Consider the following 27,798-nt stretch of genomic DNA (forward strand, 5'->3'; position numbering starts at 1 on the left):
AGTTTCACAGCCTGATGCAGTGCATGACTACCCAACCAACCATGCTATAGTGAGGGAGAGGTACTGCAGAAATGGGACTGACCAGGACTGGGAAGGTCAGGGACTGCTTAGGTAGTGCTGCAGCACAATCTTGAGAAACTTCATCTACTCCCATGGAACTATGTGCTGCATGTTAAATATAACATAAGACTGGACTGTGTGTTACGTATTTCATGTGTCACTGCGTAGACAGAAGGTACTTCAAAAAAAAGCTAAAACTGCGGAAGAAAGCACTTCTTTACCCGTGATAACCTTAACTCTGCCTCCCTTATTATTACAGTACTACTATGGTAATAGTACAATACCACTATAATAGCTGTATTACACATTCACATAGTACATGAAAATATTATACACAACGCTATACAGCACTATACACAATATAGTGGTATTACACATCCTTAGAAGACAAAAAGAAGTCTGAACCAGCACTGCTTTATTTGGTCCATGCAGGCTGCGTAACACCCAACAAGCATAGATGAGTCCCAGCCATTCTCTTTTCTGGAGGCGCCTCCCACAACAAGATGTTCATTGACATGATGCAAGATGGGGCCCAAGAGAATGAAACCTGAAAACAAGCTGCTGCCTTCAGAACAAGTTATCTGCTTTACAGTCCAGGTCCAAAGAGTCTGAGCAAGACTATGGCAATAGCATGCTCCTCGCCATCCTCTTTCCCAGCAGCATTTACACAATAAATCCAGCCTGCACATGTATAGCTCAACTGTCCTGTGTGCCCAGGGCAGGCGCACTTACAAGACAAGAATGAGGCCACGCACATGGCTCACCTTTGCAAAGGCAGAATTGTGTAGAAGACAAGGTCACCGCTACTCTAAATACAAAAATGAGTCTAAGGGCACATGAGACAGTTCTTTACATTAACCTAGATATGGCTATTATAATTTTTTAAAATGCTGTAACTGTAGTGTTCTCCTTTTTATCAGCTGAGAGACAAGTTGCTCTATCTCTGAAAGAAGGTCACTTACCAGCATATTGTATCAGTTCTTTTGTTTTTACAAGAAGGAGCAGCTCTAGCAGCACCCTCTCTTTTCCCTTTGGGAACAGTCTTGCTCGTTAGAGAGAAGGATATCGTTACAGGGTATGCAATGTAATACAATAGTGAATTAATCCCCACTAAAAAACCCCCAAAAAATCCTTTAGGAGTCTCATACTGTTTTTCAGATTGCATTAAGGTTGTTACTCCCAGCTGTGAGCTGGGAAGAGAAGGACACACACTAAAAAAAACCTCTCTTCTACAAGGCTGGTAAAAAGTTGTTAGGAGGCAGCTGCAGAAGTTTAAATCCACTTTCAGTGTTTTCATTGGCTGCTGAAGATTTTTCTGCAAGTGGTCTTTTAACACAGTTGGGAGAAAAAAGTTTTGATCATCTGGAGAAAGAATAATGAAGACCATTTGTCAAAAAATTGGGCCCAGATGGGCAGGGTACGAATGTTAATGTTTATGTTTTTTTACAAACTATTTCTACGATATGATGGATTTTTTGTCAGTATAATTTTCTACTGCTATTATTTTGTTAAGTAGTCTGGAACATATTATGAAGATAAGGATTAGTATTTGCCACTTTAGATGTTAGTAGCCCATGATGCAGAGATTTAGATCACCTATTCACTGCTTGCTAGTTTTTTTGTAATCTTAGCTTGTTGAAACTGTGCATGCTCTATATAGACAGCAGAAACTAAGCAAATAAATTTCCTAATACTTAAGCAGATACTCAGAGTAAAGATGTACCACTGGCAGATCCAGCACGCCTAATCTTAGGTATGAAGATGAATGGTTTACAGATTCTATTAAAGAGAGAACTAAAAAAAATCTTAAGGAGTTAATGCAATAGTGAATAAGAAGTGACTGTACTCAGTACAAAAAGAATGAAAAATATATATCAATGCAGTACATTTTTCCTCTTGCTTACGTGAAAAATTTGCAAAGAAAATGCAGGAAAGAATCAGACCTTTGCAAAAGAATCGCCAACTAAGAAACGTGTATTTCCTCCAATATTCTAGCACGAGATCAAACAATTAACTTGAAATTGTGTTTTTCTCTGACTTCAAACAGTTGCCCGTGAAATAGTTACTATTCCCTAAAACCACATTATATCTAGGGAGCTTCTCCCAAGATTTCAGACTTGGCCTAGAAAGCAGTCAGATTGGAAGGAGCTTAAAAGATAAACTGCCTTCACATACAACATGTTAGCTTGTAGTTTCAGACATTTCTGAACATGGAAGCTACTAAAACAATGTCACTTTAACCACAAAGATCTAGAAGTTACCAGAACAATGTGTAAATTCAGTGTATAATAACTGTAAACTAGATGTATAACCTAAATTACTCAGGGGTGACATTTTGTATTTACACTGCCTCTTCAACTTCTGTTCAAAGTACATAATGAATACTGGGTCTTGCAAGGTTTCTCAGAGTACTACAGGTGACCATAGGCCTCAGCAGGTGCCCAAGGGCCTTAGAACAGCAGCTGGGTGTCTACAACAATGTATTTCCTTCTGGACCTTGGAGTTTGGTTCAAAAAGTGATTTGTCACTCTGGTTAATGTTCTAGTAGATACAACTGCAATCACTCTCTTCTTCTCTTTCTTTCACTCTCTTTTTTTTTTTTTTCTTCTTTATGAAACTTTAGCAAGACTATTCAGATCTTTCTGACCGGCAGACTCAGTTCTGATGGTGCATTCTCTATGGGATAACATTTAGTAACCATTCACAAAATTCAGACAGTGCCTGTACAGCCGATCATGCTTGCTGTCCTGGCAAAAGCACTGTTGCCATGCTGGCTTCCTACAGTGTACTTCCCAGAGTAATTCTAAGCGTTGTCCTATATATATTTGAATTGTTGCAAAGTTTAGTGTCTGTAATTACAGAGAAGCTTCTTATTTTCTTCCCTGCAGAAACTGAGATCAGCTCATGTGTTCATCTTCATATCTTTAAATTTGAAAATGTAGAAGTCTGATATTTTTAAACACACTCTGATTGCGGGTTCTTGTCTCAAGTATTCTTTCCCTGATGATGTGACAGAACATGAGGATACGATCCACTTATTTATATGGACTTGGTGGGGGAGGACAGAGTGACAGCTTCTCTATGATGAGCATTTGTATTTAAGGCTCCTGCCTTCAATACACTTTGAAGGGTATTACCCATTGTGGCAGGAGCACCCACCCCAATAAAAACCAGGGCTTTCAACATGGCAGCCACTGGCTCTTTCGCGCCTTTCATCTTCTACCATGGCTATCATCACAGACACACATTGGGTGGGTGCTGACCATCATGTACCCACTGGGGTTCAGAGACTCCAGTCACACACACCCCTCAGATGGTGGTGCAGGAGAGGCGAGACCCTGGGGCAACAGACAGGGTCATCAGCCAACAGGGCACCTCAGCCCAGCCAACCATCCCCTTGGGGTGGAATGTTCCTAAGGGAACTTCCCAGGACTGAGAGCCCCACCTTCCCCTTGGTGAGTGACAGTTTCTCCTGGATACATCCCTGAGAGAGCCCTTGTACTGTGGGCGAGAGATCATGTCCTCTGGGTGCCCTGAAGAGCATTTTCCCCTTTTGTGTGTGTGCTTTGGATCATCATTCTGCTGTGTTAACGTGCAGTAATAATACACCAACTGGTACACTGAACCTGTAGTGTTAGGTGTTATTGAACTGCTGATTGTTTTGGATTACCCGTTTACTTATCGGTTTCTGTCACTTAGTTTTGGCTTCATCAGGAAATCAACTTTGTTTAAGCTTATCACTCATTTGGGTTAGTTTTGGTGCACCTCCATTGACACTCATTTATATATATTATTTTAAAACAGTGATTGCAATGATAATTATCAGAAATACTTCCAGTTTTGGTATTTTTTAAATTAGTTTGCACAAAAATGTTTAACATAATGTTTTGTAGATTTATAAAAAATAGGGACTGGACTTGTTTTTAAAAAGCAAACTGTTGAAAAGATATATCTTGGCAGCGTAAGTATGGCCATAGCCTTGGGAGCATATAGACTGTAGCTTCAGGTCTACTGCAAGCCAGCCAGCCATAAAAGAAATACATACTACAGAGGTTTTAGGGCTCTAACACACAAGCCTTTAGCAGATTTAACCTCGCCTACCTGTCTGTCTTACAGCTCTGCTCATTATTATGGCTTCCATTGCAGCAGTGGTTTGTGGTTGCACTTCACCATCCCCTGTTTTATCTTAAGCAGATGAAGGTGTGTTTCAACTAAGAAGTTAGACTGGATAGATCTCATTTTTCTGCCCTTTACAGACTGGGTAATCTCTAGCAAAAGGGTGAAGCAATTAGCTACAGGCAATAACATCCTAAACCGTGACACTAGACTTCTCTGTCAGAAACCTCACTTGAACAAGGGTAAGTCTTTGAATTATGGCTTGCCTCAGACCCATATTTATTCTTTTGGAGAGAAGGCCCTACACAATAAAAAAAAATTAAAAAATAATAAAAAAGGAGATGTTATTCCCCTAAGCCATTGTTTCAGTTCTAAAAGTTAATGCTCCTTTCAACCTGAATGGCACAGTATTATTCCCATACCAACAACAAAGAAATATTCACTGGAAATTGGCTAAGAGGACTTTGATACTAGTGACTATATTTTTTAAAATGAGGGTAAGAAATTGAGAGTAGAAGAGTAGATAGTCAAATGGAAACTCAGATAAGCGTCTCCTGTTTCAGTAATCTAGATTTTCAGTTTTATAGATGGATATAGAAGACTTGGGGGGCAGCATATAAAAATCTCTTATTTAAAAATGCCTTTTAAAAGGCAGAAAATATGCTTAAATATGCCCTATTTTACACTTTCCTTTCATCCTTTAGGCTTTTGACGCAATGCTTATCAGTTTGTCATTATGTCAATTTGTGCTTACCAATCTTTTTTTCTCTTGTCTCATGTTATATTTAGGCTGTGATCCTGTGAACACTTACCTAAATGCTTAGTTTTGCTACTCTTAGTAATCCCTTTGAAGTTAAAAGGATTATTTGCATTAGCAAAATAAGGCATGTGTATGCTTGCAGGATGAAGGCCTTACACTGTAAACTCCTTGGGATGGGACCAGATGGTTTATTATGCAGTTGTATGGTTCGAAGCATGGTGGGGTGGAGGATGAGTTCAGGAGTCTGCAAAGTGTTGTTACCAGAGTGAACTAGTATGTGGGACATCAGTCTGGCACACAGCACTCAAGTAGCTGCTCACCCCAATTGACACACAATCTTCTTCCCTTCTTTCTTGCATTTGCTGCAGAGGTATAGCCTAAGATTTCAGACATGCTGAGACACCTGCTGCTTTTTTCTTATTTCCTAAAGCAGAAACTTCCCTGGTGTTAGCCATGTGGTAACCTGGAGCAAATCCATAAATAGCTTTATGCTGTTGTGTGCAGGGAGAAGCAACCAAGATCTGTAATGTGTAGCTGCAGAGCTCTCCTGGCTCCCATTGTTGGACAGTTGCTGCCTTCTGAGAACTGCACAGCAGCAGTAATGCTTTTGTCTTCTTATTCTGTTTTCCCACTTTCCAGGGAGACCTGGCCACTATGATTTTTCCTCCCCTCTCTGAGAAGCTAAATGTGTGCTATTCAGTCTGTTTCAATGATCATTTACTTTTGTTTGATGGTCATAATTCATAATCCACTTGTGGAGATGTGTAGAAAGTCTTCCCTTAGCCATGTTCTGAGAAAGCAGCTCTGTGTACACTATCACAGCATCAGAAATAAATAAGCTTGGTATTTGAGAGAGAGAGACACCCTGTAACACTTACACTCTGGTAACATCTGACATAGACATTTGAGTGTTTTTTTGTAATATAACTTGAAAAATTACTTCCAGTTTCACATGGAAAGCTCAAAATCCAGTTTTCCAGAAATATTTATTTCAGTTGATAACTCTAAGCAGACAAATGTTATTTTCATTACACTAGTGTTTAGAACTCCACAGCAGAGCTATGGGTACCGTTTTGTTATCTAAAATTAGGGACAGGAATGCTCTTCTACTAAATAACATACTCTAAGGACTTGTCTATATTAAATATTTTAGTAGTTATACTGATGTAATCCCAGAAAATCTTTGAAACGTGAAGCTGTGGACAAACACCCACTTGCTGAGCTGGCTGTACTTGTGGAACAGGTCACTAGAGGATCTTTCCTGACCACTTTTGTGTTTGTTAGCTGAGCCATTTACGTGAATGTTCCCTTGCTCTCACAGTCAGATGGAGTTAACAGAAATGTATTATTTAGAACATCTGATCTAAACCAGTTCCTTTGACCAAAATGCTTAGGGAGTGAGTGCTCATGCAAGTAGCTGAGCAGGGTTGTGGTAATCTCGGGCAGAAGGGCTGTGAAGAGTGATGGGGAGCAAGCCTTGCAAACTCCATGTTTTGCAGCAAATGTACCTTGATGAAGAGAAATACTGATACGATGGTGGTTCTTTGAATTTCTGTCTTAAAACTACCTGTCTGTGGTATGAATTTAAACCACCACAGTGGTGCTGAATGAGCATGAAATAGACTGGGAACAGAGAAGGCAGGAATAGCAAACTGAGTCTCCAATGGTCGATGTTCTCCAAACAGCTGTCAGAAGTACCAAGAACAGTGTCTCTTGACTTTCCAGAAGCTTTTGGAGACCGGTTGTTATGAGCTGTGCTGAACCATCAAGTGACAGCGCTGGGAGGTGAGGCTGCTGCTGAGAGTTAGCGCTGGGAGGGAGCAGGAGAGGCTGAAGGAAGTTGTGTGAGAGCAGAGGCTGGTCACTCCAGCACTAATTGTATTTCTGACCTGAAGACATGGTCATTAGAGGCATCTCACTGCCCGACTTCATCTTCTCCTGCCCAGACTCATTGGTGTCTTCTATTAGAGGACACGTTCTGTTTGTGTTGATGGTTAGCCCAGTTCTTAAAAGCTGCTGGGGGAGGTAGGAGATGGGGAACACAGCTCAGGGACAAAAGAAACAGCTCCAAGGACCAACTCTTCTGGACCAGGCTCTAGCCTGCAGACTTCTGCTGCTAGTTTCGCTGGTTGGAAGTGCAGAAAGTAATCACAGCTGTGACTGTCCAAGCAAAACCCAACTGTAGTGAGGAAACAGGGCTTGACTGCATCTGGAATATTGTGTCCAGTTCTGGGCCCGTCAGTTCAAGAAAGACAGGGAACTGCTGGAGAGAGTCCAGCGCAGGGCAACAAAGATGATGGAGTGAAGCATTTCCCCTTATGATATGAGGAAAGGCTGAAGGAGCCGGGTGTAGAACTAAACTACTTCGAAGTAGTAGAACTAAACAGGTCTAGTGCAGTTTGTGTAACGAACAAGGGCTTCCTGTGAACTGGTGATTCTAGACTAGATGATCTTTTGAGGTCCCTTCCAATCCCTAACATTCTGTGATTCTGTAAGACAAACTACAAGTGGGAAAAACTGGTGTGTTTCTGGGTCTTCGAAAGACAGTTAAATTTTTTCTATGTGAAATATGCTGCCATGAACACTCACTGTTGACATCTGAGTAGTTAGAGTCTGTATGTGCTTTTACAGCGCACAGCTCGATGTCCCTGGTTTTCTAGTATTTCTGCTGCTACAGATGACCTGTGAGACTGCCCTTCCCTGCACGTAAGGCAAGCGTGCCCAAGCAGGTCTGTGCCGGCCCAAACCAGGGGTCTGCCAAGACAGTTATCCCGGTTCAAACTCCCCCGTGTAGCCTCCTGTTCCAGCGCACGCGTGCCCGGGGGAACAGGAAGGGCAGCAGGAAGGTGCTTTTGGTGTCGGGCACCACCGGTAGCGGCCAGGCCAGGCCAGAGCAGGTTCCAGCTCAGCTCAGCTCAGGTCTTAGCTCAGGTCTCAGCTCAGCTCGTCCCCGCCCCCACCATGGCGGGCGCCCCGCTGCCGTTGGAGCGCGCGGGGCTCTGCCGGCCGTTGGGCGCGCGCCGGCAGAGGCCTTTCCCAGGCGGGCTTGCCTGCGCGCGCGAGCGCGCTCCGCCCTCTTTCTGCCCTCTTTCTCCCCCCTCCCCGCAACCTCGCCGCGCGCGCGCCAGCGTCTCGCGCAGCCCCGGCGCTTCCTTCCGACCGCCATTTTAGTGTGTGTGCCTGGCCTCGCGGCGCCGCTGCCGCAGCTCGAGGAGCGCAGCGCGCGCCCCGCCGCACCCAGGCCCGGCCCGCAGACAGACAGACCGCCCGCCCGCCCGCATCGAGCGGCTGCTCGCCCCTCCGGCCGCCGCCATGTCCAAGCGCCACCGTCTAGATCTGGGGGATGATTACAGCTCCAGCAAGAAACGCAGCACCGACGGGTAAGGGGCGGCGCGGCCCGGCCCGGCCTGGCCCGGTCCAGCAGCGCTGCCTGCGGCGGGTGGGGGATCGCGGCGGCCCCCGCGCAATCCGCGCGCCATCCCGGCTCTGGCCGCTCCGCGAGGGCTGAGGCTCCGCGGGGCGGCCGCCGCGCGGGGGGAAGGAGAGGGTTGCAGCGGCGGGAGCCGCGCGGTGAAGCCCCAGCGGCGCCTCCGCGGCTGGGCAGGCCCGGCAGCCCCGCGCTCCTGCAGCGCTAGGCCTGGGCCTAGGACCGGCCCTGCGGGGGGGCCCGGGCCCGTCGGTGGGGACGAAGGCGGCGGATGGCGGGGAAAGCGGGAGGGGGGAGGGAGCCGCCGGCCTCGCCGCTTGGGCGGGCTGGGCTGGGCTGGGCTCCCGGCGCGGCGGAGCCGGGGGCGGCGCGCTGCTCGGCCCACTCCCCCCGCCTCGCTTTGTCTGCCATGCTTTTCGTTCTTTATCTCTCTCATTTTCTCCCTTCCCACCCCCCCCCCCGCCCTTTTTTTTTTTTCTTCTTTTTCTTCCCCTCTCTTGGCTTGAGAGGTCTGGCAATGTGATCCTAGAGGTCAGCATGGGGTTCGTTCCGCCTGTATAATTAGTGGCTAGCCTGATAGAAACGCTATTTCTCTGTTAATATCTTTCACTCGTTAGCTGGAAGCATATGCCTGACTTTAAGTAAGAATCGATGGTGGGGTGGGTTTTGGGGTAGGGGTCAGGGGAGGGATGGTATTTGTTCGTAGTGTTGCAAAGGTTAAAGTTTTAGGACTGTACTGCACAAGCTTTAGCAGATTGTTATCAAGGTTAATGAAATTGCAGGAGTATAGGCGATATAATGGTGCTGTCCTTTTATACACAGCTGTTTTGGAGCCTTCTCCACATAATCTTTTTACCTGCTAATTGGGGGGGGCCTTTTCCAAGGAAATTTCTGAAGTCTAAAGAGAACACAAATACCATGTTTATCTTAGTCTTTCCTTCTTGATGCAGCATGAAAGACTTCCGTGTATTAATCAATATTTAAAGTCCAACAGCATTGTTTTAGTCTAGAGTGTTTATCTAAGAAAAATGTTTAATCTTGGTCTGGAAGCTTGCAGTGACTGAGTTTGCTGTGGCAGTTGGTGTTCACTGATAAACAGTCTTTGCAAAACGTGTCTTTTTTTTTTTTTTTTTTAAAAGGTGGACTTATATAGTTCAGGTTTTAGCCCCTAGAGTTTGATGCATTTTTCTCTGCTAAAAACAAAAGTGAATTATTATTATTATTGAACATTTGTTTCCTGTATGTAGCATCACCATAATGCTATTTTTTTAAATCAATGTATTGAACTTTTTATCTCCTTTAACATGTTTTAGCATGGTTTGCTGGAAGTTAAAATAGCTCTTCTCTGTACACAGAAAAGTTGTACATATGCAGCTTTTTTGTATGTCGGTGTTTCTGTAAAGTTTTCAAATGGTTATGCCAAAACTGGGCATTATTTAAATGTGGTATAACCGTTATGGTTGGTTGCAAAGATAATCACAGGTCAGTATTTCCTTGTTTGTATGTTGGTGGGTTTTGTAGTTTTGGTATAATTTTATTATTTGGCATTGTTTTTACTGATAACCTACTGTCATCTTGAGCTCTTAACCTTACCACTTGGTATATACCGTTGTAAGTTCTCAGGTAGAACTTTTAACCAGAAGCCTTTGACCTTTATGGCACACAGGAACTATACAAGTGCTGGTCTTGTGCCCCTTTGTCTTGTCCTCTGCCAATAAAAACATTGAAAGGTATAGGCTGGAGAACAAGTCAATAGCACTCAATAATTATGCTTATAGTATTTCTACCATTACTTGAAATCTTAATTCATGTAGCACAAGCTGTGCTAATGTTATGTTGTCTTGATTTATTTTAGTTTGGTTTTACAGTTTATGGAAGGCTGTAAGGAAGATGCACAGAGAGATTCTTGTTAATCGCATGTATGTACATGTCTTTCCCTGTACCAAGAGTGGCTTTATGCAATTTAGTTGATTTGGGAGCTGGATTAAGCTGAATTAGCTCCATGAATGGTTGCTATTTCACATGCAGACTGGTAGTTTATCTTGCATTCAGATGGAACCACCTGATTAAGTATGGAAGTCTTATCAGGTTACCCTGTATTTTTTTTTTTAGTTCCTTTTGAATTGAGGCCTGTAATGGTTTGTGTTGCTCTACATGGCAATGATGCCAGGCCAACAGCCTTATAATTGTTGGTGTAACCTTAAGCATTGGCAAGGCATCTGTTTTCTTCCAGTCTTGAAGTATCATCTGTGAAGTAAAAAAACCTTTTTTTAAAAAAACGGGAGTTCTGTGGAAGGTTTTTGGTTGCAGTGTTTGTGTGAGTTGCATACACACTATTTAAATTTTTTTCCAAGCATACTTAAATTCCGTTGTTGCTGTATAACATCACAGTTAGTAGGATGTATCACTCAGACTAATTATGCTTTGGTTTTTTTTATGTATAGAACAGGAATACTCCGTTAGCTGCAATGGCTTTTTTGCATCAACTCTTGCCGTGTCTAGTAATAAGAGAAAACACTGATGTTCTGTTAGGTGTACTTAGACTTTCACTGCCATGGTCAGTGGTTTTACCTTGTGCCCTTTGTTTCTGTTTTCATTTCTATATGCTTTTCATCCTCTGATTTAATGACTGCTACAGCATTTCTTTTGTATCGATGTCTGTATGTGTTATGTATGTGTGGACATAAGGAAGTGAAGGCAGATAGCAGACCAGACTACTTCACTTGAAAAACAAAGCTAAAAAACCCAACCCCCTCTGATTATGGAGGCTGCTATGGAATTCAGATGTGATTAAATTAAAATTCTTTTATTGTTTATTTCTGGGTTTGAGATTGATCTCTGCAATAATGAAAAGTAACTTAAATGTGACAGTTCATAAATGAAGAACTGCCAAGTTGCATTTTTAGAAAGTTTAGTAAATTTATATGGCAGCATAATTGTTATTCCTCTTTTCTCTTGTTGACCAAAGGAGTCTGGATGTGTCTGCTAATGTTGAGTTATAATGGGAGAGTGGGAAACATTTTGGGGGGGAAGGTGCGTCTATAAAATGGTAAGTATTAAAGAGTGTGTTTGAGGGCATATGTTGGGTTTTTTTTGATGCTGAGAACTGGTTGCCCCACACTTCTTTCTGTTTTTAAAACAAGAGACATAACTGATTAACCTGTAAGTAGTTTTTTACTTCTGAAATGTAAATAGAGCTTGATAGGTTTGTTTTCTTATTTGTATGATTAAACAGCTGTAAGAGTTCAATGAAGAAACTGAGAAATGGGGGATTAACAAGACTTTCCATTCTGGATTGTATTTTTAGTCCATTTAATCCACTGTCTTGTTCTTGATGTGGTATTTTTATCTATGTTTTAAGCCCACACAAATTGCTACCAACATGGAAGAAGACAGTGCTGTCTTCTCCCTTGTGCTGCATTTGGCAGACTAGATGAGAGAACTGATCTGAGTTAGTTCTAACCTTCGTGAGGGGGTCTAGGGAGGGCTTGTGCCTCACGGGCTGTTGAAATGTTTATGCTAACACACAGGAAGGGTTGGCAGCAGTGTGATAGTGCTGGTTTGTGTGAGGCTGAAGCATGCCTAAAGATACCCTCCGTCTGCAATGTAGAACCTTAGAATCATAGAATGTCCTAAGTTGGAAGGGACCCACAAGGATCATCGAGTCCAAATCCTATCCCTGCATATGACAACCCCACAGTTCATACCATGTGTCTGAGGGTGTTGTCCAGTTGCTTCGTGAACACCGTCGGACTTGGGGCCATGACACCTCCCTGGGGAGCCTGTTCCAGTGCTCCACCACCCTCTGGGTGAAGAACCTTTTCCTAGTGTCCAAACTAAACCTCCACTGGCACATCTTCCTGCCATTCCCTTGGGTTCTGTCACTGGTCACTAAAGAGAAGTGTTTGGCGCCTGCCCCTCCTCCTTCCATTGTGAGGAAGCTGTAGACTGTGAAGAGGTCTCCTCTTAGTCTTCTCTTCTTCAGGCTGAACAAGCCAAGTGACTTTAGCTGGTCCTCCTACAGCTTCTTCTCCAAACCCTTCACCAACTTTGTGGCCCTCCTCTGGACACTCTCCAGTAGCTTTATATCCTTTTTATCCTGTGGCGCCCAGAACTGCACACAGTGCTCCAGGTGAGGCCACACCAGTGCAGAGCAGAGTGGGACAGTCGCCTCCCTCGCCCAGCTAGCAATGCTGTGCTTGATGCACCCAGGACACAGTTGGTCCTCTTGGCTGCCAGGACACACTGTTGGCTCATGTTCGACTTGCTGTCAACCAGAACCCTCAGATCCCTCTCTGCAGAGCTGTTTTCCAGCATCTCATCCCCCAGTCTGTATGTACAGCCAGGGTTGCTGCATCCCAGGTGCAAAATCTGGCATGTGCGGTTGGTGGTTGCTCAGTTCTCCAATTTGTCTAGATCCCTCTGCAGGGCCTCTTCTGACATAATACTGTTTAAGTAAATGGTTATGGAATAGTTTGCTTTATGGGTTTTTTTAATGCTTTGACTGGATACCAGTGAAGAATAAAAATCCTTCAGAAGCATGTGTACACAAAAAACCCCCCAAAACCAGACCAAAAAAACCTCATTAGTAGTGTGTCTTCACACTTCAGTTAAGTGTGTGCTGTTACCAGGTTGTTGCATTTTACCCTAGCTTTAACCATTCTTAAATTGTTTTTATACCTTTATTTCATTAACACTGTTACTGTCTGGCCATACATTTGTTTATACTCATACCTGCAGATACTTAATTTCATTGTGAATAGCACAATAAGTCCAAAGCTTCATTCCTGTCTGATACCTGCTATTAGACTCTTCCTCCATTAGGTGTTAGTTCCTTCAGTTTGTAACAGAGGTAATTTTTCCATAGCAGAGAATTTGAACGTATTGGGTTCCGCAATATTTTCTGCCATTTTACAGAAAGAAGAGACTGCTAGCTTGTACCGTATTTGACCATCTTAGAAGTAATGTTCAAGCTATGGTATCTCGGATTCAAACAAGTAATCTAAAATGGCCTTAATTTTTAAACAGTCCAAAGCTTTAGGAAAATCTACACAGAAGTGAGTTAGGTAGTGACAATAAACAGCATGCTTTGTAATCTTTATTTTCAGTGAATCTGTGTTAAAAGAAGTCTTACAGTATTGTGACAACCTCTGATGCCATGATATGTTGAAGTATTGAAGGGAAAAAAATACAGCCTGCATAGATTGCATTCATTTATACAAGAACAGGAGTGGTGGTTGTTTCTGATTTGCAGCACATTTTGAAGTAAAATTTGTAAAATCAGTACTAATGTGGTCTGGATTACTTCATCATCCCTGTAGGTAGGAATTTGTTTATTATTTCATCAGTTACATTTGAGTGCCAGTTTCATGTTTAAAAAAAAAAAAAAAAAGCTGTGTAGAAGAGTGTTGACCAACAGTTTTCTTTAGAAATGCTCTCTATTCTTCCTTTCAGGCATGTCTGAGTGCTGCAAGGGAAAAGGGGGAGGTTTTGTTTTTCATTAATGACTATTCCTAAATATTTTTATGTGTACACTTACTATAAAGCTGGTGTTAACTTAGCTTGTTTTGCCTTTTTTGATGGGATTCCACTTATAATGCACAAAAGAAACTGAAGCTGAGAATATCCTCAGTTCTGCAGTGTTTTGACTTACGCTAGTTTAAAATGTGATGGGGTATTTTTTGTAAAGCAAGGCTTATTTCAAAGTGCTGAATTAGGGTAAGTTTGGGATTTTTATTAAAAGCATGTAGCTGTAGTTCTTTGAGTCAAACTGAGGACTTTGCAAATGTTTGATTGATTGTAGGGAGAGTGAGATTATGTGCAAGAACAAGTAAATGGATTTTCAGAATAAAAAACTGATACTAAGATTGAGGCCAGAGACTGAAATTTGAGTGGATAACTGTGGTGACAATAATACTGTTTTTCTTTTGAAAGAGCAATTAACTTTTTTATTATTATTATTTAATATCTGGAACGAATGGGCATATGTGAATGCTGGCTGCTTTAAGTGTGTGGTAGGAGATGATACTGGAGAAGATGGTACAACTTGGTAGTGTTAAGTTAATGGTTGGACTTGATTATCTTAAGGGTATTTTCCAACCTAAATGATTCTATGGATTTACAAACTGTAGTGGCTAGTTTTAAGTCTAGGTTTCAGACTTAACCTGTATATCAAAGTTGATTAAGTCAGAATTGTATGGAAGACTTCGAACAAAAAAAGAAAAAGCCACAGAGTAATTGTGGATGTGAAAATCAAACTTTTCCAGGGCTCACTATCATCTTGAGTTAGCTTTTGTGGGTTACCATAATTCCCTTGCTAGATAGGCAAAAAAACTATTTAGTGTTATTTTTCTGCAGCAGCAGCAAGTAGAGATAGGAGGAATTGTGAGAGAAGTCTGGGATGTACTGTCAATTCTTGATTATAAAGTGAAGAAGGTTAAGACAATGGTCTCTTCATGTGATGGTTTTCTTCAGTCTTGTCTGTAGTGAGAGGAACTGTGGCAGTGCTTATGTATGAGTGTGACTATGTTATGTTTAATGTTCAGTATCAATCGTATACTGTTAATTTTTGCTTACCCTTCCAGGTAGCTGTTTGCAAGGCTTTTTAAAAGATTGGGTTCATAGCCACTTTGTACTAGATATCTTTAAGGTTGCTTTGTATTTAATTTCCTACTCTGCATTTAAGTATTCAAGTATCTAATTTTCTGCTGTCTCTTAACTCATTTTAGGAAAGATCGTGACCGGGACAGGGACCGTGATGACCGTTCTAAAGATCGCGACAGGGATCGTGACAGAGATAGAGATCGTGACAGAGAAAGGGACAAGGAAAAAGATATGCGATCTACATCTAACTCTACATATTATGCAGCTGCTGGGTTACCAACTATAAAACAAGCAATGATTCCACACAGTATTAACCCTTTCACAAATCTACCGCATACACCACGATATTATGACATCCTGAAAAAAAGGCTACAGCTTCCTGTCTGGGAATATAAAGAAAGATTTACAGATATTTTGATCAGGCATCAGTCATTTGTGCTGGTTGGAGAGACTGGGTCTGGTAAAACAACACAGGTGAGTTCTTACCTATATGATACTGTAGTTTTTTTGAAGGTTGAAAGTTTTGCTAGGTGTGTGTGGGGTTGAAACTTCCTTTGGTTTCTTGTAATTCATTGTGTAAGAACACCTCTCAAATTGTGATCAAAACTAATTTGGATGTTTTATTTGCTTAATGAATATGAAAGCTAGAAGAATCTTTCAGCATCTTTCACAATGCAGTCCTGTTCTCTGGCCCCTACTTCTGTTGTATTTTATGTCTGGTAGTTGTCCTTTTGGTAAAGGAATGTAAGGTATTTTAATGGTTAGACAGAAATGTACTGATATGCAAGCTGAGGAGATGGTTCTGAATTTATTACTGTAGTTTATTTAGCTGTTTCTCTAGGTAGCAGCTGGAGAGTAGGCAAAAATTACAGAAATAGGGACTTGTTAGTGTTCTATGAAACTTACTGCTAGAAATATGAATTTAAAGGGGATTGAAATGTCAGATACAATTCTGACTTTATGTGATTGGATTATGTATTTTGGTGATAGTCGAGAGAAGTGACCTGTGTTTCCTTGTGTTGTGGTTTAACCAGGCAGGCATCTAAGCACCACACACAGCCACTTGCTCACTCTGCTCCCACCCTGTGGGATGGGGGAGAGAATGAGAAATGTGAGAGCTCAAGGGTTGAGATAAAGGCAGTTTAAGTAAAGCAAAAGCTGCTCATAGAAGCAAAGCAAAGAATATATTCACTGTTTACTGTTGGCAGGCAGGTGTTCAGCCGTCTCCAGGAAAGGGCTCCATTGCGCGCAACAGTTAACTTGGGAAGACAAACACTGTCACTGTGAATGTCTTCCCCCTTCCTCCTTCTACAAACTTATTGCTGAGCAGGACATCATATGGTGTCAAACATGCCTGTGGGCTGCTGGGGTCAGCTGTCCCAGCTGTGTCCCTTCTGAACTCCTTGTGCACCCCCAGCCTACTTGCTGGTGGGGTGGTGTGAGAAGCGGAAAAGGCCTTAACTCTGTGTAAGCCCTGCTCAGCAATAACCAAAACATCCCTGTATTATCAACACTTTTCAGCACAAATCCAAAACATAGCCCCATACTGGCTACTGTGAAGAAAATTAACTCTATCTCAGCCAAAACGAGGACATGTTGGTACTGAAACTTCTCAGAGTTCATGTAGCTTTCCATGCTGCAGTTAGAATCACATTATTTTGTGGGTTCATGGCTTTAAAAATCTTCTTCAGAGGTAAAAATAGTGGTAACAGATCTGTAGAGGCTCTTTAACCCTTAAAAAGAATTTTGGGGACCAGTAAACAGGGAAGATCTAAGGAACACCACTGTGTATTTATAGCAGGACAGACTTGTTGAAAACTTGAACATATTCTTTGTTTTGCTCTTTAAAAATCTGTGCAGAAAAGTCATGTAAAAAAGTTCTTTGTTCTGTAACCTGATAAATTCCTTTTGTTGAGTCAGAAAATAAAAACTGAAGGATATTTTGTTCTTTATAAATGGGTTGTAGCTAACTTAGAGTAAGTCTTACAGAAATAATTTTTTGGCCATAAAATAAAATTTGGATGTTGATAAAATGTGAAGGACATAGTAGTACATTATATATTTTTTATAGCTGTACCTGAAATATTTGAAGTTATATGCCCTTGCTGCATGTTTTAGGATCCAGTGTCTTGTGTGGAAGCTACCTTGTTGCATTATTTATATTGATTTTTTTTACCATGTATGAGACCAGGATTTTATAGAATTCTTCAGAAAGTTTGATTATATAGTTACTTAGAAGATGCAGTATTCTGAACGTTCATGTAAAAAACATTTGGTACTTATTTATATGAAAACAAGATTTCTTGCTGCATGATCTGAGAATCTGAGGACCTAAAGGCTGTGTATTCTTAGTATCTGTGGCTTAAACTTCAAATACATCTTACTGTCATGTCATTCCCCAGGCATAAAGCTTTTCTTGCACTGTATTACTACTTTACTCCTTATTGGCTAGAAGGACTTAAGAAACCTAAGGCATCTTTCCTAAAAATGGGGTTTTAAGCTATCAAAAGCACATAAGCTGACTTGGAAGCTTCACTGCTTCCTCTGAATTCTCCTACTTTATGAGAGTGTAGGTATGTTTTGAAACAATTAAGAGTGTCTCTGTAGGAACATATCACTGAAAATGATCCTGCTGGCACTTAATGTAAACCTTGTTTTACATGCGCTAGTGTCACATCCTTTTTGTGATCAAATGCTGTCTTAGAATCAGCTGAGGAGTGGTTGTTTTTCTTCTCCTTACGTTCATTGATCAGAGCAACATAATTATTTATCTGTAGTTAATAAACCCTATAATGCTCAAACTGAAGATGTACATGAGTTATGTATTCTTGCTTTTATTGGTATAAAGTTGGCATTATTTGAAATCTATAATGAATTGTTCTTCTAAAATTTTTATCTTCCCTTTCTTGGCGATAGTAGAAAGATACATAGTAGTAAATCTTTTTGAGAGTGAGCTGCTGCCTCTCAAGTTCCTTCTCTACTTATTATGTGCATGTTTTCCCTTTAGTCTTGTAGAGCACCCAGGTTTGGGAATGCTTGGCTGTGATGATGGAAACAACAGGACATAAAACTTTTCTGAAAGTTGTGTTCCACATACACTTTTAAAAGACCCAGAGCACTGAAGAAGTATTGTTGGAAGCCAAGACAATACGTTTTCAAGTCTTCAGTATTTGCAATGGCTTGATTTGTAATTTAAACTTAACCTTCTAAGTTAACTGTTTTCTTTAAATGCTCTCAGAATGTGCTCAGTGCTGGAATGGATATACTGAATTTCTTTTAGAAAGAGGTTAAGTACTTGCTATAATTGCAACGTGTACTCCCTTTAAAATATGGTATCATATATTGTGCTAGTATGATGATTTAAATTTCTTCTGTAGATGGAATATTAGAGTAGCATCTGCATTTGCATGAGAGCCTTAACTATAAAGGGTTGGATGTTTGTTGACATAACATAAAGAATGGCACTTTGTCAGCAAGTTTTCTTGGCAGATGAAGTTAGAAGCAAGGTGATTCTGAGTATAGCTTGATCTCCTGCTGTCCTTGCAGTCCAGAAGAGAATTGATGTTGGTAAAAGTCTGACACCTTTTCAACTAATGAAAATTCTGAGAATTCTACTGTATAACTTTTAATGGAGAAAGTTTTCAATAAATTAAAGCAGGTCAGAGAAGCCAGGATAGCACTCTTCCATCTCATACTCTGCATCCCTTTAAAAATATGACTTTCCTTTGACTTTGAAATAGGTTTTAACAGCCCTTAGTGCATTTAAAGGCCACTCTGTGTGTAGTCCCTACCTCCTCCTGTTTATAGGGGTTATATTTGAAAGTCTCTCTTCATTGAGGAAGTACTTGTGGTTAAGGGGGTGCTAACTTAAGCTTTTTTTCATGCTTTGATATTGATAAAATGTCTTTTTTTTTTAAAGGAAACTCAAGGTTTTTTGTGATTTGTAGGTTTTGTGTGTCATTGGAGTTAACCTTGTTAGGTTATACACCAACCAAATAAGTTTTCAGTGTATTCCCAGTCATGACTGAAGTAGAAAATGTAGCATGGTGGAGTCCTTTTTCCTAGTGTGTTTGTATTTCTTTTAAAGCTCGGCATGAAAAGTATTCAGCTGGTCATTTAAATCAGCTTAATACATTGAAGTCTGTGTAGCCCTTTTCTTTCATTTGATGCCAATGCTGTTGGTTTTGCTATTTACTGGAAAACCACTTCTAAATTATTTTTACTTCATGCCGCTGTGGCCTAACAGACCTGTTGTTTTGAAGTTTATTTCAGGACTTCCTCTGTTTAAAGTCCAGAAGTTTTGCCTAGTATGCTTATAGGTTTTATTAGTGACCTGGGAAGCAAATTCCTCTTTACATTGCACTTTAGGGGAACGTGTATGTGCTACAGCCTAAGGTTTCAGGTTCAGGCTGTCATAGTTCAAGAACTATTGCCTTTAGTATTGCATAGGGTTTCCAGAAGTTTGAGTTCTGTTCTTCTCAGCAATCTTTTAGTCTCCTGTCATATTTTGAGTCTTTGCGCTTTTTTTTTCTTCTTAAATTTATAATGGAAGTATGTTCTCCATTAAAAAAAAAAAATAAAAATCATTACAGTCTACACTATTCTGTCTGTAGATGTGTTTTAGCGTGCAGTTGTGTCCATTTGTTTTCCCTCTGTTTTCCTTCTCACTCTGCAAACGTGATCTTTTAAGAATACTTTGAAAACCAATTACCAAGGAGGAGTGGATTTTATTTGATCTGCAGTCTTGGAGCTAGTTGTGTCTGGAAACGTCTTCTCATAAAATGTCACACTGAGAACGTGTTGAGAATATTCTATTTTCATCAGATTGTTAATGACCTTAGAAGTTCTTCTGAATAAAGCTGCTTATTTTGGGTGATTCTCACTGTTTCCAGATTCCAAACAGGAGCAGAAAACTGCTGACTGACAAAATAAGTGCTAACATAGGAAGGAAAACATAGGGGTTTCATGTCTTTTTGACATTTCAAAAGAGCAATAATCAACAAAATGAACATAGCCAATTATTCATTTTATTTGTTGTGATTCCTAGCCACGATTTTATTTTATCACTAAAATGCTTCTTTTTTGCTTAATGTATTAATAATATATTAACTAGTCTACAGTCATGCTTTGGATATTTTTGTGTATGCAGTTGGCATCTCAGTGGAATTATAACTAACTTTATTTTATACAATACAAAGGTTACAGGTTACATCTGGCCATTTGAAGTGTATTTAAAACTGAATTTTATTCTTGACAGATCCCTCAATGGTGTGTTGATTACATGCGCTCGTTACCTGGACCAAAGAGGGGAGTAGCATGTACCCAGCCTAGGAGAGTAGCTGCAATGAGTGTGGCACAGAGGGTTGCTGATGAGATGGATGTCATGCTGGGCCAGGAGGTTGGTTACTCTATTCGATTTGAAGACTGCAGTAGCGCAAAAACAATTTTGAAGTAAGTATGGTAATTGTCAGGTAAAGGTATAACAGCCTGCTTGGAGGTGGGAAGAATCACAGAGTAGTAAAGGCTATGAGCAAAGTTACAAAAGGAGTAGTATGGAAAGGAATGACTCTATGGATAGGCCCTTTCTGTGTCTGAGTGGAGAAGAGAGGTGGGAGCCATAGCACGAGCTGGGGTGTGGGGCTTGAGTAGAATTGAAAATGTCTCATTCCTCCTAAAGAAATCACTACGCAGTAAGGAAACTAATTTTAGGTGATCCATAAGAGGCTGATCTGAGGAAGTATTTTTATTAAGGTGCTATTAAGAATAAAGCCCTTCAGCATTCAGTTTTTCATGTTATGTGTTCAGCTGACCTTTGTGCTATCTTCTTACTCGTATTGAAGTCTGGTAGCTTACTTCAGTAAGGAGAACTAACACAAAGTTTTAAAACTGTCTTATACCTGACTCTGGGACACATAATCCATAGTGTTGTAGTTGTCAGCTCTTCTAGATTCCTGTGCTGCGACACTTGCAGATGACTTTCAGATTGCTCAGTTAAAAAGGATTCCACGTAGTGTGGTTCAAGGAATAGTGCTTTATGATGTCTTTGCTTGTGCTCATACAAGAAGACTGGGAATAAAGTTAATATGTAAAAATTAATTTAACTAAGATGGCAAAGCAAAAAGTGAACAGATGATCTGGAAGCAGAAAAGGGGAGAAACAACTGCAGAAATAAGATTTGTAGGATTTCAGAGGGGTTTTGTGTCTTTCTTCTTGTTTCCTTTTTTTTTTTTTAAGCTTCCTCCCCTACTCCCAGACTTCACTTATACTCTGCAGTAATTTCTATTTGAAAATACAAAATGAGCTTGTTACCTTGTTGGAAATAGTTTAGTGATGTTTCTAATAAAAAATGTTGATAAAAAGTTTCATTCAAGCAACCTAGTGAATGATACAGAAGAGGATTCTTTATCAGGCTTACTAAATAAAATTTGTGTTTAAATTGGTTTTGTTTGTATTCAGGTATATGACTGATGGTATGTTACTTCGTGAAGCAATGAATGATCCTTTGCTGGAGCGCTATGGTGTTATAATTCTTGATGAGGCCCATGAGAGAACACTGGCTACTGATATTTTGATGGGAGTTCTGAAGGAGGTTGTAAGACAAAGATCTGATTTGAAGGTCAGTAATGATGAAGCCCAACAGCATCTCCTTTCTAGTTGCAGGCATACCAAATAAGATATGTGTGCTTACCATTAGCTGATTTTTATAATAAACTAAAGCAGATCAACTGTTTTTAGATCTGATGATAATCTGCATTGGAAAGATAACCATAGTAAATTCTTAATGCAGTTTGTATTGAGGAAAATACTAGAAACAACATAATTGTAGCCTAACCTTTCTGTGTTTGACGAGGAGTATTTTTGGACCTTCATAACAAAGGTGCTGTATTGAGGTGGTAAAAGCTGCTTAAATCACAGTCAACTGTTGAGTTTACATATTGTGTGCATGTTATTTCACAAATTCTTGTTAACCTTAGGATTAACATCTTTTTTTGTGTCCTTCAAATCTACAGGTTATAGTAATGAGTGCTACTTTAGATGCTGGCAAGTTTCAGATCTATTTTGATAACTGTCCTCTTCTAACTATCCCGGGTCGCACCCATCCTGTGGAGATATTCTATACACCAGAACCAGAAAGGGACTACCTTGAGGCTGCCATTCGAACAGTGATCCAAATTCACATGTGTGAAGAGGAGGAAGGAGATCTCCTACTCTTTCTTACTGGACAAGAGGTACTACATACTTTTTTTTTTTTTAAATCCATTGTTCCATATGGAACATATGTTCCAAGTGGCTGATGTAAACTAGAAAATTAAATAAAACATTTCAGTTTATCATTTGAGTGACCTTGGGTTCTCTACCTGCCATACACTTTAGGTCCTTAATCATTGTATGTGTAATATGCATATGCTATGCAAACCTTTTCTAAAATGAAAATTCTCATGTTACTCGTATACTTCTAAAATAGAAATCTAGAGGATGAACCCTAGGTTTGTACTGATGTGAACTGAAAAGTTCTGGGTACCTGGTAGCATCCATGATTTGACTGAAAATGTAGTTCTGTGCACTTCTGGATGTGCGTTGTACAACTTACCTGAAGAATAACACTTCGGTTCTGCTACTTAGCTATCAGTAGTAATTTGAATAAAATGTTTGGGTTTTGTTTTTATGAATAGGTTTGAGTCTTTCTGTACCACAATACTGGGAGTTACATCTCTGAGATGGGCTCAGTGCCTTGCAAAAGAGGATTGTACAAAGATACTTAAGCTAAACTACATCAGGAAACAAGAATTTTCTGGAAACCTTAAATCCTTTGCTTGGAATAAACTGGGACGTTGGTTTCTTTAGTCCTAATCTGTTGCTTTGAAGCTCTTTTGAGTGTTGCTATTAGTAGACTGAGATGGAGAAGAGGTAAAAACACCCATAAGCATTGTGAAGGTTTACTTGACTGGATCAACCTAAAATAGTATTTTTAGTAGGAGGAGAAACGCAGCTAGCAAAAAATGTTTTTCTGACTCATTCTTCTTGTAGTCACTCCTCTTGAAGAAATATCCTTCAAAGGATGTGGAACAATTCAGTGTCTTTAATCTAAGCATACACGGTCTTAACTATGAAAAGCGGGGTGTGGGGGAATGGTACAAATAATTTGTGATGCTAAAGGTACATGGGCTCTTAGATGAGTTTTAAAAGGCATTTGATTAAAGTATCTTCTGGCAGGTTGTCTGTTCCCTTAGGAAACCAAAACAATGACTGCCCCTGTAAAAGCAGATACTCTGGCCTTTGCATTTGTCCTTCTTTGTTTGGAGTATTGCTGCAGAGTTTAAGCACAGGTAGGGAAAAATGGTTTAACAATTGTGGCTTTGAAACCAGTTTGTTTGGTTTTAGTTAGAAGTTCTATTTCAGAGTAGTCTGGCAGGTAAATGTGGGTAAATGAGCCATTAGCAACAGAAAGGAATACTGCTGTCCCCAGCCATTTGAGCAGACTTTGTTTTCTCACCAGTATGCATAAGAACAAATACTTGCTCTTCTAATTACCAATTGTAGATGATGTCCTTGCTACATCAGTTGCCATGTATTGCTCTAAATGGTTTGTTACAAGAACTGGGCTGGAGCCAGACAGGAATTGGGCTGGAGGCAGACAGGCAGACAACTGCCTTCAGATGTTACCAACTCTGAACACCACTCATGTTTGGTGAATGGCTGTAGGCCCAACTGGTCTACTGTCAGCCAGCACTATGGAGGTACTCCATTCTGTTGCATGTTCTGTTTTTTTTATTTCCACTGGGTTAATTTTCAGGACATATAATGTATTATAAACATTTTTAATAAAACCATGCACGTAACACATGTTCATGTGTACAAATATTATGTATAAATGTATCTAACAGTATCCCTGTATTGTCTTGCTGAATCACTGAAAACTTGCATTGGTAAGTCACCATCCTCTCTTTGTTGTCTAAAGTTCTCCAGTCCACATATCCACGAATGGCACTGTTCAGGGACACTGGAGTGGCTCTGCCTGGAGCTAGTCGAGTTTTAGCTGTATTGTTAGTGTGAAGTTGAAATCTGGTTTAGCTTCTGTAGAGAAGCTTTGTAGTGTTTTATCCATTTTGATTTGTAATGCTTTGAGGCTTCTGTTTAGGCAAATCTTTGAGCCTCATGGTACAATCTATGTGTGTCCTACTGTTAAATGTAAAATGATAGGACCTACTGTAATCTCAGGAACTGGAAAGTGTAGTCTAGGTACCACTGTGTGGTTTGGGTTCAGTACACTTAGTAGCTCAAGTCTTACTTTTGCTTTTTGCTGGGCAGAAATGCTTTTGCAGTTCTTTTGGATTCTGGAAAACAATATAAACAGGGTGCAGGGTAGTTTGATTTTTCATGTCAGAAATACGCATTTACAAAGCCAAATGAAGTTACATAGAAGGAGGATGTTTTAAATGAAACCATGCAAGTGTGAACTGTATTGAGTGTAAGAGGCTTCAGCTGAGGAGTGGTCTAAGCACTGACCTCATGAGGGTCTGCCCTCTGCTACTGCCTTTGCTTCCCTCTGAATTTGAAGTAATTTTATATGGGCAATAAGATAAATAGCAATTAATTAGTACAGAATAGTTAAGACATAAAGTTGATTATGGACCCTAGAGATACTAGGGAAGATTCTTCGTTGTTAGGCCCAAAACTAAAAAATTAAATACAGTTGGAAACCAAAGGAATCTTAATTGTATAAGCCTGTTACTGGATGAAGATAAAATTATTGTTAATGGTGCAGAAATAAATGTTCAATAAAAACTTCCTTCTGAAAGGAGCAAAAGTGTATGATTATGTTGCATGAACTGCTTTTTAGTCCATTAGTAATGAAAGAGGGTTTTTAAATTCAAAATTTATTAGGAATAAACATTTTGAAACAGGACTTACATCTCACGGTCTCTGTAAGGAGGAGAGCCAATCTGTTGATTTTAAGAACAAACAAAACTACCTTAGTATTTTAGGGAGATTCCAGAAGATTGAAATAATGTTCGTGTTTCACGCCAATGTTAAAAAAAGTGTAACCTGAGATAACCTGGATGACTTTGCGCAAGGTTGCCTGTTGTCAGTCACAGGCAACATTGGAAACTGACAAGGAATTCTGTTCACAAAGTAAAAGTATGATCAAATTTCAGTCAACATGTATTTCTTACACAGTAGCTTTTGTCTAAACTTGTTCTCAATCATTGAGATTGCAAATTTGGTAGTCTAGTTGTGTAGATACATGTTTGTTAAACTTCAAATGTCTTGAGACTGTCTCACCTGCAGATCTTAAAGGTAAGCTGGTTTATTGTCTACTGGAGTTCTGCTAAAACAGTATTAGATTTTGCACTCCATTAAGATCGGTAATCTGAGAGTAGGTGTAAAATCCGTAGAGATTAAACTTGTGGTGGTGGGGAGGCAGAAATAATGCCACAGAAACTGTGTAGATCTGTCTATGTATGTTAGCAACCTAGGCATTTAAGAATGCAAAGTATGTTTTCTGGCACCACAGTAGCCTTTTCTTCATAAAGCCAAATGCATAGTTACATATTTAGGAGGAATAGTGTAGGCTGCATCTGGAGATTTGAAGTACAGATCGGCACTGTTTTTCTTGATTAAATACACTGAAAAATACTGCTGTGAAGTTCTGGTGTCATTGTTCCAGAAAGGTTTAGAATGTGATGTTTGATGTAGAAGAGTTGTAAAATATTTTTGAGGTTTTGGTAGAATGTTTTGTAAATGAGGATTTATTTTAAAGGTACACTTTTTTGCATCACAGTGAGGCTGGTTAGGCAGTGGAACTGTGAAAGAAAGTAGCAGAAACTTTCTTATGAGAAAATGGAAGTCAAAATTGACTACTATTTCAGTCTCAGTGGGAGTGATTGGGTGAGTAAGTGTGTGTACTGTGCTGCAACGAACATGGGTGTGTCTTTAGGCTCATGTAGAAACTATTGAGGAGTTGGGGAGCATAAACTGAAAGAAGAGCGATAATTTGTGTTCAGGTGCTAAAGGGAGGAAGGTTTTTTTTGCTGTTCATTCGTTTGAGAGGATGTCAATGTTGATTATTTCAAGCTGACCGGGTCAAAAAGATCCTGAATATAGTGCTGAGGCAAGTTCAGTTTTGACTTGTTGACAGAGCAGTTCTCTGTTATGGTCAAGTTCTGACTTCTTCCATGGATGACTTTTTGGTTTAAGTACATCATTTTACAAAGTTTTGTCTCTGAATTTTTTTTTCAGAGCATTTATTGAAATGGTGCAGCTTTTAAGGCTAGTTGTTAATACTGTTATTTCCTCACTTTTAGCCTACAGCAGCTTGACTTCCCTTTCTTCCCCCAGGAATGAAAGCAATGAAGTTCTATGCAGCTTTAAGAGCAAATACAAAATTTCTAGGAGATTCACACTACGAAAGCCAGATGTGGCTGGCGGTGCCCATCTGTGATAGTAACTTGAAAGTGAAGGGGAAAGGTAAAGGTGTCTGCCAGATACTTCTGGTTTGGGAAGTCCTTTTCATTTATGTATTTACTTCTTTTCCCCCATGTGCTGCTCATTCTATACAATGTAAAATTGCCTTATACTTTTTTCTTTTTTTTTGCATTAATTTTGTTCAGGGTTTAACAGTTACGTCTACTTGACTGATTTGTCTGAGGTGGAGCTCAATCTAACTGTGTATATATTGTGGCAGCTATCTGCTGTAGATAAGACTGTCATCCCCTATTTGAAAGACTTTGTTTGGACTGGAGCAGTCTTGAAGTTTTGCTCACCTCATGAAATTCTTTGTAAGTGCTGTAAAGTCATCTGAAAAGTGCTCTGAAGTCAGCTGAAGAAAGGGTTTCTGAAATAATGTTCCCAAAGACCATGTTTACAAATTCACCAATATATGTGAAGTGCTCAAATTGTTTCATTAAATGTACTTAAAATGACATCACTAGTCATCATCTTTTTGTAGAAACAGTTTTTCTAAAGATAATGGGATACAGCTTAGCTCTTCAGATTGAGTGGAGCCTGACCAGCAAGTTGTATGGATGTTTAAATGTACCTGTTTAGCCTGTGAGCCACAGTGAATCTGAGCACTTGCTGTACTTCGGTGACTCAGGATAACTTGCAGTCATTTATTTGATCGCTGCTGTTTGAGTATCTATGTAATTCCAAGCCTCATCTGTGGCAGTACGGATGGGTCCTTCACACAGCAAAAGGGGAAGGGAATTCAGGTTATTCAATAGCCAGAGCAGTTTAACTTAGTAACTTCATTGGTGCTAGTCTTCCTGGATTCTTTTATGTTTGGGATTTTTGACTACCATTCAGTGGAACTTCTTTATGTAAGAATCTTGACAGTATTTGTTCAGCACAAACTTGCTGCTTAAAGATGTGCGCTAACTCCATATGTGTAATTGCTTCTATAATTCTTTTCTATTCTTGCTAATAGTATCCTTTCAGTAGGAGCATCTCGCTTTTTGCTGCAGAAATACCATCAGGGAAAGAAATGAAAGTGAATTTCTACTGAGTATTCAGTTTGGATAGGGTAATAAAGACTTTATTTTCAATGACAAATTTAAAAAAAAAGTGCTGTGCATGATAAGCAAAATTGGTCTCTTCTGTGCTGAATTTTATAAAGCTCCTTTTAGATGAAATCCTTAGTTTTTGATGCAGAGCTAGGGAGTATTAAGTATTGGAGTAGTGAGATGATAAACTTAAGCAGTGGAGGTATAGTGTTGGAGACAGCTGGGGAAGTATTGGTTTGTGGTTCATTTATTTCTAAGGCTCTCTTAGCTGTGTGCTCTGACATGGAGCCCAAGGAACCAACATGTTTCTAAATTAAACTGGCACAGGC

The 27,798-nt window shown here is 40.1% G+C and overlaps 1 protein-coding gene across 1 annotated transcript in view; it reads left to right on the forward strand.

Annotated features, from left to right (window-relative positions):
• Positions 1-8,093: 8,093 nt before the first annotated feature.
• DHX15 (DEAH-box helicase 15) overlaps positions 8,094-27,798 on the forward strand; it is a 48,432-nt gene continuing 28,727 nt past the window's right edge. The window contains exons 1-5 of the mRNA XM_082051954.1: positions 8,094-8,316; positions 15,092-15,440; positions 20,224-20,417; positions 21,423-21,582; positions 21,977-22,195. Coding sequence (XP_081908080.1) covers positions 8,249-8,316; positions 15,092-15,440; positions 20,224-20,417; positions 21,423-21,582; positions 21,977-22,195 — 990 coding nt within the window. The 5' untranslated portion in view covers positions 8,094-8,248. The remainder of the gene's footprint in view (positions 8,317-15,091; positions 15,441-20,223; positions 20,418-21,422; positions 21,583-21,976; positions 22,196-27,798) is intronic.

This window comes from Streptopelia decaocto (assembly GCF_964273445.1).
Source record: "Streptopelia decaocto genome assembly, chromosome: 4".
NCBI lineage: Eukaryota > Metazoa > Chordata > Aves > Columbiformes > Columbidae > Streptopelia > Streptopelia decaocto.